We start from the raw sequence: 15,827 nt of genomic DNA, 5'->3' as shown, positions 1-15,827 counted from the left end.
TCTTAAGAGAATAATATCTTACAAATAATCTGAACTTTTAATGATGACATTGCTGAGATATGCAATAGAATTGAGTGTTGAGTGTGCAATCTCTCTCTCTCACTTATGGAATTCTTCGTGTGGTTTAAACAACATTAATTATGTTGTTTAATCTATGTCTATCACCATGATCAATCCCATTTTAGGATTGTTTAACAATAAAGATATCATATTATTCAAATGATAAGATACTCTTTTAGTACACATGCACACGTTTGCACTATTATTTGGCTTAAAAGCTAGTGCCCCTTGTACTAAGACCTATTAACCATTTTCATTCCAATTTTGCCCATCAATCTAGTGCCTTAACTGCACTATCACCGCTCAAATGTAAGTTCCATGAGAAAGGTGAGGTAAGAAATTTGACACAACACCACAATCATTAGCACGTGTTGTATCATGTCAATAAAAAAGATAGCACACACCAATCTCCAAAATTCAAAGTTTTTATAGGATAAGCACCAAGTTTTCAAACACCCCTAATATTCCTTTAGTTTTTCCATGATCATATGGTGGATATGAGTACATGGCTAACATGATTCATGCCAAGTTGCAAATGGACCATCAAGACCTGAATTCTAGTTTCATTTCATTAACAATCCACATTGCACATGGCTTCTCCACACCAACTCATAAACCACTTATAGTCTAGGCAAAGGTTTCTAAATTTTATAGGGAAAATTCACATGGCATCTTCTATGAACCTTCATGGAACCATTTTTGTAAATGCTTACTACTTTAAGGTAATAGAATCAATCTCTTTCTTTTCATATCCTTGTTCAACTATCCATCTATTCAGCATTATTTCAAGTATGTAACATATGAGTTTTAGCACATGGTTTTTGCCCAAATAAGCTCATTCAATACACATTTTTATTATTCAATCTTTGTCATGATGTTGTGAATTTTAACACATTTTTTGAAAACTTGATCACCTTGAAGCCTTTTTTTCTCCAATACCAAATGCATACATAATCTATGATGTGTATGCTTAGATTATTTAGGTATAATGACATTTGCATGTGCACTAAAAGAGTATCTTATCATTTGAATCTAGCTTGGCACCTTGACAAACATAGCATGTGCTAGGGGTGGGCCCAAGGGCATTGACCATATTGGCTGGTGGTGAACATTCTAGCCAAGGATGGTGCGAGTTCGAATCTCCCCCTCCCCTTGCTCCACACAAGAATGGGTGGTATGAGTAATATGTATCTTAGTAGTACTAAACATAGGAAAAAAAAGGTAGCATGTGCTATGAGGTCTTGATCTGGAGGTTAGGTGGGCCAGGCTCATAGTGGAGTGATAGGTGTGGATGTGTCATGTGCGTTTTTGCCCTTCCACACATCCACACTATGGACAGTGTTTGAAAAAACCCCCGAGTTTAGTGTAGTTTGCACGTGCATATTTTGAAAAATACCTTCAAACTTAAAACATGAAGGTACTAATTAATACCTCTAGATTTTGAGAAGTTATAGAACAAAAACCTTCAAATTTCAAGATTTTCCTATATAAATAATTTCATAAAGGTTTTCCACTTTTTGGGAAAAGATTTTTTTTTTTGGAACACTAGAGGAAGGCAAACATGATAGATGTGATACTTTGGAGTTGCCAGGTGATCAGAAAAAGCAAATATCGTGATCCTATTATTCTATAGTGCACTTTGGACTCTGGAGTGGCCAAATGAACAGCAAAAGTAAATATATTAAGCTGCATTCCTGCACCGACCTCGCTCTTATAAAGCTAGCCTCTTTCCTCCAACATTCACACTCATTATGTTCGTTGTATGCTCTGCTTGGTCGTCTTTCTCAATAAATTAATTGTCTAGTGCTTAGTATAAACGTAGGCTCAATCGAATTAATCAACACTATGATCACTACACCAGCCGCGGGCCGGCCTATTGTGACCAGCTTCCCGGGAATGAATTCTCCCGTCGATTGGCCCGAGCCCATTCAAAGGGTTCAGGCCCTTGCTGAAAGCGGCCTTAGCGCTGTGCCCCCTGTGTATGTTAGGCCGGAGTCAGAACGGCCATGTGCTGCAGAGGAATTAGCTGAAATTCCTCCTGTGCAGGAGGCCGGATCAGAGCTGCTACAGATACCCCAAGTAGATCTCTCGGGTTTCGACGACGACGACTTCTGTAAGAGAAATCTGATCCTTGCCCAAATCGCTCACGCCTGCGAGCAATGGGGTTTCTTCCAGATCATCAACCATGGCATTCCTCCCCCTCTCCTCCAGAGAGTGTTACTGGTCGCCCAGCAGTTCTTTGATTTGCCCTTAGAAGAAAAGCAAGCTTACGCTAATAATCCAATGACATATGAAGGCTATGGCAGTCGATTAGGGGTTGACAAGGATGCGATTTTGGATTGGGGGGACTACTTCTACCTTAATATTTTGCCCCCTTGCGCAAGGGATACTACCAAATGGCCAACGAGACCCGTCTTATGGAGGTAAGGAAGGTTAATTAAGCGTGATTACGCAGTAGCTCATATCATAATTATTATAAGCCCGATTATCTAGTTTACCGCCGATAATTATCGGATTGGATCATGCGTACTCGTTTCTGTTGAGCGAGAGATTTATCTGATGCATGCATGTACGCTGCGTCTGCAGGGAGACGATGGAGGAGTACGCGCAGCACGTGTGGAGTCTGAGGGAGAAGCTTCTGGAAGCGATATCGTGCACGTTGGGGGTGGCGGGGTTTGCAATGGGGGAGGCGTTTGGGGACGACTGCGGGGAGAGCGGACTGGCCTTCCGTGTGAACCTGTACCCGCCCTGCCCGCAGCCCGGGCTCACCCTGGGACTGGCAGCCCACTCCGACCCTGGTGGCCTTACCCTCCTCCTCCAAGACGACCACGTCGAGGGCCTCCAAGTGCGCTACCAAGGTCGTTGGGTTACCGTCAAGCCCACCCCTGGTAGCCTGATCGCCAACCTCGGTGACCAAATCGAGGTACACTCGATTTAGCGTTGTGAAGGGTATTTGAAAATAGGTATATTTTGCATATATATATATATATAATTTATCTCAATCACTCGATCATTCTCATATGTAATTTTCGTAGCTTACCTCATAAAAAACTCCCTTTAAAAAATAGACTACTTTTTTTTGAACAATAGTTATATATATTAATATTAACACAAAAACTTAGTCCCATTTCCTGGTCATCAAATCACATACTAAGTCCCACATCTCATCCTCCCATACAAAGGAGGAGTGTCCCCATGAAAAGTGGAAGCGCAGCTGCATAATACAAGCAATTTAGCACATCAGAGGTGTACCCCTTGGGTGGCTGCTATTTAAAGTCTTCTCCTTTAGTCCATATCTTCACTGTTGGCCTTCTTCCCAAGGGGTTTTCCACAAAGGCCATGAAGATCTCTTATGGCTGCTTCTCTTTGAGATACCATCTTCTGGTTCTTGGTCCAAATTTAGGAGACTTAGCTCTAACATCATCCCATGTATAGACCTACCAGTTATTCAAACACATTAGGATAACCCAGTATGCATTAGCATTTCATCTTCCCTACTCTATATCACCTAATCCCAGATTATAATGCCTGGACAACCTCAATATATCTATTATTATGTATCCTATTGATATAGTATACAGACCAGCAAAAATGTACACATTTGAACATAACTTCCATGGCATCTATTCCCTGATTGTCCACCCTTACAGAAAATCAACTCATTTCTAGAGACCCAAATCACCCACAAGCACTGATATCTAGTGATGCAGAAAATCAGATCAATCTCATTAGTCACCTTGTATAGTCTTTCCAGTAACCAGTCCCACCAAGACCCTCTCACTCCTAAATTGTCTTCTACCCATGTACCCATTTTCCCCCAAAACCCCCTTAATGCAAGGCATTCCCAAAACCCCCTTAATGCAAGGCATTCCCAGAAAGCATGTTGCCCTTCTTCAATAGTTGTTTTGCATTTAGGACATGTCCCACCACTGAAGTTCTTTTGAAGAAGCTTAAATCCAAGAGGTAAAGCTAGTAGACATGATACTCTCCGCAAGAATACTTTATTGGGATCAAAGTTTCCCATATCAGGTTCCGCCTTCTCTTCCAAATGTTCATATCCCAGTTGATTCTTCAGACTTTATTTCAATATTTAACAATCGTTTCCCCTTTACATATCTCTTCATACAATTTCTATCAAGTTTAGCCCCATTAAACCAACTCCAATCCTGGAGCTAGGAGTCTTAATTGTATGATGTAGAGTACCAGCTTTTTTCCACCTCAACAAGAACTGAGCTCAGAACATGTATCTCACTCTGTTGCAATGTGAACTCCCTCATGATCTACTGAATCGCTTTCCATCTAGCTTGAGAGAAGTCCTAGATATCCTCTAATCTCCTAATTTCTCCTAATTCCCTTATTGTTCAATCTTCTAGAAGCCGCCGGAAGGCTGAATGAGGCTTAAACCTATGGGTCCACCAAATATTTAGATCCAATAGAGAATTCTCAGAGATTCTGGTACACCCATTCCAGTTAATCGGGCCCATTGCTTCTTTCCAATTGTAGCAAAAGAATTTGCAGAAGGAGGAGCTTCTTACTTTCAGAGGAGCAAAGAATAATAATTTCTCTTTCCAGTTGAGACCAAACCATTTACCCCTAAGGTAGACTTCTACCCCCTCTATCTCTTCTCTCAGCATCTTAGCCCATATACTTTCTTGCTTAAGAAATTTAGGGAGAACTAACACTTTGGCTTTAATGTGAGAAAACCTCCCATATTTTTGGGGAGAGCAACCTTGTCCCAAGCCAACCAAGAGAGGACCTTTTTCCCATTATAGCCATTCCTCCATAGAAAGTCCCTGATAGGAGCAATATTTTTTCCAATGGCCTTTCTTGAACTCTATCACAGGGCAAAAAAATAGGATATAAGCATTAAGTACTATATTCACTATAGCAACTCTGTCATGAAAGGGTACCCTTACCCCTTCCCATTTCCTAATCTTAATGCAGAACATCTCAATAGCCCAATCTATTAGGTCCTTGTTACTCACTCCCACCTAAGTGTCTAATCATTCTTCCTCTTTTAATAACATCACAGCCCCATCTTTCCATATCAAAAATTTCCTTTTCTGTCAGGCTTATAATGGATGTTACATTTAGATCGAGAAGCTTTGGCAAACCACTGTACTACATACCTGTAGAGCATTCCTCACATTTTCATTGTCAACACTTAAGATTACAGAGAGTCATCTGCAAGGCATTGAATGATTAACTGTTCCCCATTCCTAAGTTTTAGTTTAATGATTGAATGATTAATTGTTCCCCATTCCTAAGTTTCAGTTCAATGATTGATCCTTTTTCACTAGCATCCTCCAAGGTTCCAAGGTTTTTATCAGAGGGTGAGATACCAGCCCAACAAACAATAAGGGAGCTAAAGGACAACTTTGCCTTATAGACCTTCTAATTTTAAGTCTTCCCACTAGCCTCCCATTTAATAGTAGCTTAGAATGTGCTCCAACTGTTAGAGTATAGATGCATGCAACAATCTTGTAGCCAAAGTCCATCTTCTCCATCACTCTTGCTACAAATGTCCAGTGAATTCTATCATATGCCTTTTCTAAATCCAGTTGGAATATTACACATTCTTGTCTTGTTCTCTGAGCTATTTCCTTTCCCAACATTGTTGCAAATATATTATCATAGATGGATCTGCCTTTAATAAACCCATATTATTTATTGGAGATCATCTTTGCTCGAGGGGACTAATTCTCAGGGCTATAACCTTTTCCAAAATCTCATATATCACAGTGAGGAGAGTGATAGGCCTCTAGTGTGATTAAAGTGGGTACAAGCAGGTTGTTTTGGGATTAACTTAATCAATCCTTCTCTCAAGTCATTATCAAGCTCTCTTGAGGAGAACGCCTTCTTGAAAGTGTCCCATACCCAGTCTTTCAAAGAATCCCAGAATGCTAAGAAGAATTCAATTGATAACCCATCCCAGCCTGGAGATTTCTCCGTGCCTAATTTCCTAGGCCTCCCAACATTCATCTAGGCCTGGAGATTTCTCCTTGCCTAATTTCCTAGGCCTCCCAACATTCATCTATCTCTGGAGATTTCTCCTTGCCTAATTTCCTAGTCCTCCCAACATTCATCTATCTCAATCTCTCTATCCAGCCATCTGGCTCTGTCTACTTTGATGCTTGTGTTGACCAAGTCAAGTAGCTTGGTTTCTATCTAGAACCTCTCTATAGAGGTATCTTCCGTGAGACTCAAAGTGGTACCTAGAAAGTCTACCCATCTCAAGATAGTCTGTTTTATATCCCCTAGCTCCTGACCATTTTCATCCTTGATTTGTCCTTGTAACTCTCTGTTCCCTCTCCTTAGTCAGTCCAAACAAGTATTTGGGTGTGGCAGGATTTCTCTTGATGTTATACATTCTCCAGCTATCCCCTTTCTCTCACTGGCTAATTTAGCTTCTTCCTCTTTTAGGTGATGTGGCATTCTGCATATTGATCCATTTCCATCCTAGATAGACCATTCTGTTGCCTCTTCTTTTCTAGATTGTCTAGAAGATTCCCCTTATATTCCCTCCTTTGTCTCTTCTGATGATCTCTCAATTTTCCCACCCTTCTAATAATACCTTACATTTCATTGACAAATTTTCTCCAAGAGCCTCCTACCCCTTCCTTACTCTTTAGCCTGTTAATAGCTTCCTTGATGAGAAGTGTGAACAAATCATCTTTCAACAAACTGTTATTAACCCTTAGCTTTCTTACTAAGAAATCCCTAAGTTCATTTTCCCCCATTGAGTTGTCTGCCAATCCCACATAAGAGGCATATGGTCAGACAAAGCAAAAGAGGTTCCACTTTAAAAGATATTTTATGAGGTACCCAAGGATCTTGCTCACTAAAGAACTCTTTGTATATACTAGAGGATGACCCCATGTATTGAAGGCTAAAGTAAGTATATCCCAGGTCAGAGCAGCACCAAGGCCCTAGCTTCCATCCATTAATAAAGCCTAGTTTTCCTCTAAGGCTATCCCATTTTCTTTTTTCCTGTCCCATCGTGACTTTGCTTCCCCCACATCTATCTAAATTTCTCTCAACCACATTGAAATCACCCACCAGAATGCAAGGACATTGGATGTCCAGCTTGTTGATCCACTCCCACATTTCTCCCCTAGTTTTGTGATTATGGGTCCCATAGATATTAACCATACCTTTTCTTCATCTACCTGGACCTCCATAACTAAAATCATACCATTAGCGTGGTTGGCAATAATAACAGGTTTTAAGTCTTTCTTAATAATATACATAACCCCACTATAACCTAAATCCTCTCCCCCATATAATATTACCCAATCCTTAAAGCACTCTCTCTTCCTCTCTTTATTACCCATTAAATTATGTTCCTAGATAGTCATTATGGACCAATTCCAGTCCTTCACAGACTACAGTCCCCCAAAAGGTTGTATTTTTCCTTTTATCCTGCAAGCCTTTAACATTCCAAGTACATCCTCTAAACTTGTTTACCTTATTTATTCTAAGGCTGTTGCACGAACCATCTCCATCTCCATCTCCATCTCCACCTCCACTCCCTCTTCTCTTGTTGATTATGTCCTTGGCTCTCCAATCCCTATTTGAATCTCCCTCCAAGCAGTATCCACTTGCCAGTTGAACTTACCCATGAGATGAAGTTTCATTGTCATCCCTTAGAGGGCTAAAGGGGCTAGAATATAAAGGTGGGCTAAGCACTTCTACCAGATTCGCTTGCTTCTGCACCTCTAACTCCCCCTTTGGGTCAAGTTCTCTTGGCTTCCCCTTTTATCTGTCTAAGATTATTTCCCCCTTGGATTGGTCCCTAACCTTGGTCCCACCCGAAATTCTCAGAGTCTTTTTCTTCCATAATCATTTTTTCCTTTCCTTTGTCACCTTTATCAGTTTGTGTTCCTGAGGTTTTCCCTTTTCCTCCCTCAGTTAACCCCTCTTTCTTGTTCTCTTCATTGGCTTTCATATTATTGCCCACTCCACAATCTCTAGCAATGTGACCAAAATTTCGACACCTAAAGTAGGCTCCTGGAAAGTTTGAAAATTTCAACTTGAGTTCTATTTTCTCAAACTCTCCTAAGTCCATTTCGAGAAGCTTTAGAGTTTCAACCATTGTATTCCATGACACACAGATTTTGTTTCAATGACGACCATTGTCTTCATCACTAGGTACAAATCATTAGGGGAAATTTAGACTCAAATTGGGCCCTTCAAGGATTTGTACACATTCTCTCGCTACAAAAATGGGCTCATGGTGAAATTTTTGTAAATCAACTCAGAAATTTTTGTTACGTGCCACATCATCACCAAATTTGGGGACTTCTTGTATACCCAAAATTTCCCATCATGCTATATATCATTGGAACAACTTCTGATATATACCATGATGGGAAATTTTACGTATTCAAGAAGTCCCCAAATTTGGTGATGATGTGGCACGTTACAAAAATTTCTGAGTTGATTTGCAAAAATTTCACCATGAGCCCATTTTTGAAGAGAGAATGTGTACAAACCCTTAAAGGGCCCAATTTGAGTCCAAATTTCCCCTAATGAGAATTGGGCCCAGTGCGCTAGCCAATTCCTTCAAGGCTGGTCTTAGCCAAGGGGGAAGACCTATTATATCCGCTAGTATAGGGCATGATTTCATAAGGCTTCTATTGACGTCGAGCGTTGCATCAAAGGGCATGGCATGAATTAGCTTTGATCCCATAAACAATTATGCCTTTTCAAATAGGTCAGCTACTATCTATCCTCTCATGAATAACACATTGAAGAACCCTTTCCCTAATTAATACACCTGTGATACTACTTTTTCATCAAATACTTCCTCTCGAAGCCATCTTCCCAGCTCTTCTTCTTTGCTAGGTGGATTCCCAGAATAGAATAAAATTGCACTACTCATGGAGAACACACCAAGTTTCCTTTTGACCAACTCAGATGAAATACTTATATTATAGATAGTATCTAGATATTACCTCTCATAACTAGAGTACATACATTTCTCAAAGTAGCTCTTTATGAGACAAATGTAACTCTCATAACTAGAGTAAATGTACATCTCTCAAAGTAGGACCTTTGATATTTCCGTTCACATTTATTTTTTGTAATTAGTTACATTTCCACCTTAAAATATAGGAGTAAAATGGAGCTAGGCCTACCCAATGTTGATAATCTGAAATCTTTTGTGTGTGTGTGTGTGTGTGATATGTGATTGAGTTTTATTTGAATGGTGAGTGGGTATTTATTGTGAATGCTAAGACTTTTAGTTGAAATATTTTTACTAAGGCTTATTATTATAAGATGTAAACAATAACACAAGTATTGTTTATATCTTATTATTATAAGATGTAAACAAGAAGACCATTATAACTCTAGGTCATTAAACATTATTACACAACATATCAATAAATTTACATTGCATGGAATACAAGAACATTGTTAAAATACTTTATTACTTGCCAAGAACATTGTTAAAATACTTTATTACTTGCCAAGAACATTGTTAGATTACTTTAGAAGTTGCCAAGAAAGCCTAGCTATAAGATGAGATTGTCACCTTGGATATAACACCATCCTTGTGACTATCTCCCTATTTTCCTTCTTATCAAGTCACTCACAAAACATGGTAGCTGAGTTTGTATTTTTGGATTGCTCCCCTACTTGACTCCTCTAGTCCTCTTACATATATTAGAAGTAGGATCCAGAGATCTTAGACTTTCATTGATTCAGTAGAAAATTCTATATGCTCTCAATCTACCTGCCATGCCCCTGATGAATAAATATAAACAACGAAGATGAAAATAGTAAGCAAAGAACATGGAAGAATATTTATCATTAGGAAGAGAAAGGTAGCGTTGCAAATAGACATTATATGTGTACTACTATTACATGCCATTACATTGATTACTTTTTAGGATGTGCTTATTTGTGTGTACTTTTTTAAATTCCTAATTTATTTTTCATTTATGAAAATATAGCACACATAATTGTAAAGTGAAGGTGTAAACACCTGAATTGTAATTCAAATGTATTAAAAGCTAATACACAAGATACCATATATAGCTTATGTGTTGTACATCAAAATTTGTTTCTCTATTTCAAAAAAAAAACATTAAGATTGTTTATTAGTGTACTGTTGTGGTGTTTTATAAAAGAGACATGCTTGGTATTACAAAAACTTTGCCTATTAAAGGTAGAAATAGAAAGAAAAATAAAATTTATATATTTATAATACATAATAGGCACCAACAAGCTTGTGTAACTTAATAGTAGAATGCATAAACTTCAAATTATATATATTGGTGAGGATTAAAATCATAGTCTTTCAACTTTTATTACAAAAGATGGGTAGAAAGGTGGGCAACTTGACTAAGTATAACCAAGGTATAACCTTAGAAATCATAAATACTACTCCACCACAAGATAAAGATAAGAGAAGATATTATCATGCCCACAATAACTAATCAATACAATAAAAGTGAGCCATTAGACTATGAGTAGATCTAATAAGAAAGCCACCTCCTATATGGAATGTGATTTTTTAACTCAACCACTTAGTTATGTAGGTTCATAAGGGCCTTTTCCTAACCCTAAGTAAAACTCTTCGATAAAGAAATCCTGGCTCATGCTAATATCTTTTTATTATTTTATTCTTTTAATGAAATTGGGCATGGTGAAGGTTTCTTAATTTTCATTTCATTAAGTTATTGAGATAAATGGATTGTCCACATAAGCGCTTTTTTTTTTCGAAAGCCTCCTTTTTTGAGGAGATGTAGTCGAGCTAGAAGCTACACCACTCATACACACAACCTTACGGTGTTAGGGCTCAACCTAGAACCTCTTGGTTAGGGTGGGTTGTAATGACCTATAACCTTACGGTGTTAGGTCACAACCCACAACCTCTTAGTTAGGGTGGGTTGTAATGAGCTGAGCCACTTGAGCAAGTGCCAGCTGACCGCATAAGTGCTTTTAAAATTAAGTGCTTACAAGTATGGCACCCGCGTGTTGCTGGGCGACCAAGGTCAATGAACAAATGACTAATTGATGGTGACAATTAATTGTGAGCCCCAATGCATGCAGGAATGTGGGAAAGAAACCCCCAAACAGTGTCTTCTTTTCTCCTTTTTCTTTTTCAAAACTTCTCCCTCTCCTTTCTCCACGTAAAAAGGCCAGGTTTATAAGGTAGGCACCCTTGTTTGATCTTGTATAGATGCGAGATTATAAGGCCCTTCTTTTTTCAAACATAGTCTCACACAAGGGTTTTTCAAGTGAACTCTCTCTCTCTTTCTCTCTCTCTCTCCTCTCTCTCTCTCTCGGTTGAGCATCATGAAACTCTAAATGGAATGGATTCTCAACAGGATGTGGACTATATTAATTTGATGGAGACTAAGACAATCTTTTTTTTTTCCCAAAAAACTTATTTTCTTCTACTTAAAAACTGTGGATTTTTATTTGTTGGTATATTGTTGGCTGATCAGATAATGTCTAACGGCATATATAAAAGTGTGGAGCATCGAGTGATTGTAAATCGAGAGAAGAAGAGGTTGTCAGTAGCGGCTTTCTGCAACCCCTCCAATGATCGTGTAGTGGGACCGCTTAAGGAGCTTGTAAGTGAATCATCGTCTCCAGCCCGATATCGATTCATGACCTTTAGAGAGTACCGCTCTTTCATACGTAGAAATGGCACCAAAGGAAAGGACATAATCGAATCCATGTCTAAAACATCATAGCACTAGTGGCACCCCCACTGTCGTGTGAACCTATGCTAAGATGGGGTTATTTTACTTAATGTTTAGGGATTTGGGATCATAGATGCCACTCCCCACTGTCGTGTGAACCTATGCTAAGATGGGGTTATTTTACTTAATGTTATTTTACTTAATGTTTAGGGATTTGGGATCATAGATGCCACTAGTGCTATGATATTTTGCTAGAAATCTCATGGATGGAATGGTTTTGGCCAAGTTATAATTATACCTTTTCAGTACAAAGCTATGTTCACCACTAATTTCATAATGTCAAAGATGTAGTTTGTAACTATAACAGTTTTTGAATAGTTGTGCCAAGCATGGCAAAGCTTTATCAAATATGCACCACATATTTATGCAAGGGTCACCTAGAGATTCTCACCACAATTAATCTTCAGCATCCTTTGCATGAAAGCATGGCTAAAACCCCAGTGCAACTATGATGTAGCTCATCAACTAGGTTTTGCCCCAGATTGTAGACCTCAGAAGTGGTCACCTTATATACACATAACCTAGCACTAGCACCGGTCATAAACAAATATGTAAGATATCACCCACGTTCAATAAAAGGGATTTTATTTTGTTGTGGAGTTACATAAAATATACATACATAAGGGAGCTTTTAATCTAAAAACACAGAGAGATAGACGGAGAGACATGTGCTAGCAGAGTCTCAAGTGCAAACATCCACGTATTAGTTTTCAAAGAAAATATAATTAAATCATGTGAAATGTGTTAGAATAGCTATGTTTCACCTTAATTGATCACAATTGATCTTAGAAGAGGCAAAATATAGCAATTTGAACTAGTTTGATGTCACTTAACGTCAATTGAGGCCTATTTGCATAAAAAATGATGTTGATTTACCTCATTTGATGATAGTTGGTTGTATATGACATCATGTAATTATTTATGAGTTTAATGAGCTTGTTCAGATCATTTGATCTCAAATCAGATCTACTAAGATCCGTTGACATCATTTAACATCAAATGAAGTCAAACGAGTTGAATGAGCACGTTGAGATCATTTGATCTCAAATCAGATCTACTAAGATCCGTTGACATCATCAAATGAAGTCAAACGAGTTGAATGGGTCCACATGTAATTGTAATGATGTCGTTGATATGCATTGAAGTATAGTAGAGCTTAACTTGTGTCTATAATGAAGAACAAATAATTGCATCTTTGATCAAATTACATAATTTTTTATATATTTATAATGAAGAACAAATGATCTTAAATTATTGCATATCTCTAATCAAATTACATCAATTTATATTTTGTGACACCATTTGAGGTCAATTTAGATTAATAGATCTCATTTAGCATCCATTGAGCTCAAATATGAAAATAGATCTCACTTAGAATCCATTCAACTCATATATTAATAGATCTCATTTAGCATCCATTGAGTTCATATATGATAATAAGATTATACTAGGTAAATTGTTTTTTAATGAGTGCATATGATCCTATTTGACCTTAATTGATTGTATTTAACGTGACATGAGATCATTTGACTTCAACAAAAGTAATATGATATTATTTGAGGCCACTTGAGGTTAATTGAGCTTAAACTGAAATTAATTTGCATATAAGGTAAAAAAGATATCCACTATTTGTAGTCTTACAAATCATCCACTCTTTTAACTCACCCATGGATCTTCTTTTGTTTTTTTGACCACCATCCAATATTGTCATTATTGATATGCTTGAATTCAACTCACTTGAGAGAAACTCTTGGATGTGAACACGGTCCTCTGGGGGCTAGTTGCTCATCAAAATACCAATCCAATTGATTAAAATGATCAAAACATACTTTCTTAAACCACCCAGCCTCTAAACTTGTAAATAACAACTAGCACTCAAAGTGCTTCCCTAGGCAAGGTTCCATCGAGTCTACCTCAAGCAAGGAGCCTTCATGAATAAATAAGCCAAATAAATGCATACTTAGGTGAAGGAGCCACAAAATCCCCAGAAATGGGAGGTACCAATGTCCTTAGAATCTTGCATAGTTATGAATGTGAGATCCCTCTAAATGGTAGAAGTAGAAGGCCATATGCACCAAATCTCGTTCTTTGTTTGAGATCAAAGAAGTGTCCATTTAACCATTGAGAGGGATATCCATCATAATGACTGTTAAGTGATACCGAAGAATTCTACGACACCATGGTCGGCCACCACATATTTTGACACCATGGTCGGCCACCACATATTTTGACATTCATTGGTCTAGGCACTAGAGAGTTCATATTTCTCTTGTAATGGATTACTTTGACATTCATTGGTCTAGGCACTAGAGAGTTCATATTTCTCTTGTAATGGATTATTTTACATGCGCGATTGCTAGTTATATATGAAAGGTGTGCCATGGGACAATAAAGTTAAAGTTACTAGCTAGGACAAGGTGTTTGCACTATTGTAGGTAGTCTTGGATGATGTAATAGAACCTCATTTTTAACATTGGCCGGCCAAGTGTGAACACTATGAGCCAAGTATAAAGGTCAAATTGTAACTCTAAATCCTCATTCTTGTATGCACTCTTATATGCTCTCAAGTGAAGATAGTGCTCTATTCTTATCTCAAACCTTGCCTATCTCTTGCCTTCAATGCTTGTGTGAGTGTGTATGTGTGTGAGGGAGTGAGTGAGAGAGAGCAAGCTACAGTTGAGGCATGGTGGTGGTGGCTTTATTGAGCTACTTTGGCGTGCTTCCATTGACGTAGCTACCATGAGGAGTCCTCGATTCAAGCAAATGAGATAGAGGTAAGTGAGAGTTGCCTCACTAATATGTTGCATGTTTCCCATGGCATATTGGGTTTGGGTTGGAGTTTAGGCTCCCCAAGGCATGAGAGAAGAGTCCCATCGAGTGGCCGAAAGGCCGACATAAATGGTTTCGTTATCGGGACACCAATCTCAATGTCAAGCATCTTGCATAACTTGCTTGTTTGAAGTGGGTTTCACTAATGAGGAAAGGAATGATCAATTTACAAAAATCCCCCAAAATCATGTTTTTTTTATAGTTTTTTGCATCAATTTCATGTTTTTCATGTTTCTAATCACGTGTTTTTACTCTTAATGAGGAAAGGAATGATTCAATTTACAAAAATCTCCCAAAATCATGTTTTTTTATAGTTTTTTGCATCAATTTCATGTTTTTCATGTTTCTAATCACGTGTTTTTACTCTTAATCCTTGCAATTTCAAGTTTGTTTGGTTAATTTTGTTAATTTTTATTTAATTTTACACTCTTTTTTTCAAGAAAATTGAAAAACAAATTGCTCAATTCAACACAAAATCATGGGATTTTGATGAAACAAACCCCGCCATTGTGTCAATTCTGATACCGGCTACTATGAGATGATGGTGGAAGCAACATCGGCCTCCCGCATGGGGCGAGGATCCACACTACTCGGGGCCTTGCCCGCGGATGTCCGAACGAGAGACTAGCCCGGCGGTGGTTCCTCCGAGCCCGGAAAAACTCCCCTCGCCGCCCACCAGAAGAGGCATGGGCGATTCCGCCATGGGAAAATCTTGTGATTGGGGAATTACTCTAACGAGTCAAAGTCTTAACTAGTTAAACTGATCTGACCGAACCTGAAGTCACATGGTCAGATCAAGAAGAGACTTGCACTTGGTCCATGGAATCACCGCGCTGTTTTCCTCCTTTAACGAGGCATAGGCATTGATCCCCTCCCACATAGAACAAGGTCTTCTCAGGACTTAATCTAACTAACGTAACTAATCACATCTTAATTATTTCGCAGGAATCCTCTGATCTAGCCTACAACCGGCCCATGGGTTTTAGCCAACCACCTGACCACTATATTGGTGGGATTCCTTTATAAAGGTTTGGTTGTGTTTTGCCCAGGTATTGAGGAAAAGAGTTTCCAGACTCCCTAGCTGGTGATTCATGCAAAAATTAAGGTAGGCATACCACGTAGACACCCAATATGAAATTGCCATTTATAACAGATTCGGCTAAAACAATCCTTCAATAGAAATCATAATATTACTCATCATCATCCTCCAAAATTCCG

At 38.5% G+C, this 15,827-nt stretch overlaps 1 protein-coding gene across 1 annotated transcript; it reads left to right on the top strand.

Annotated features, from left to right (window-relative positions):
• The first annotated feature begins 1,846 nt into the window (after window positions 1–1,846).
• Window positions 1,847–12,000, top strand: LOC147619103 (jasmonate-induced oxygenase 4-like). Its single transcript, XM_086774546.1, has 3 exons — window positions 1,847–2,483; window positions 2,647–2,983; window positions 11,520–12,000. The coding sequence occupies exons 1-3, from the start codon at window positions 1,906–1,908 to the stop codon at window positions 11,769–11,771; spliced, it is 1,167 nt and encodes a 388-aa protein (XP_086630672.1). The 5' UTR covers window positions 1,847–1,905; the 3' UTR covers window positions 11,772–12,000.
• Window positions 12,001–15,827: the final 3,827 nt, after the last annotated feature.

This window comes from Cibotium barometz, chromosome 34 (genome assembly GCF_041138505.1).
Source record: "Cibotium barometz isolate CiBa-2024 chromosome 34, ASM4113850v1, whole genome shotgun sequence".
NCBI lineage: Eukaryota > Viridiplantae > Streptophyta > Polypodiopsida > Cyatheales > Cibotiaceae > Cibotium > Cibotium barometz.
The sequence above is the reverse complement of the archived record's forward strand: the minus strand, read 5'-3'. Positions and strand labels throughout refer to the sequence as shown.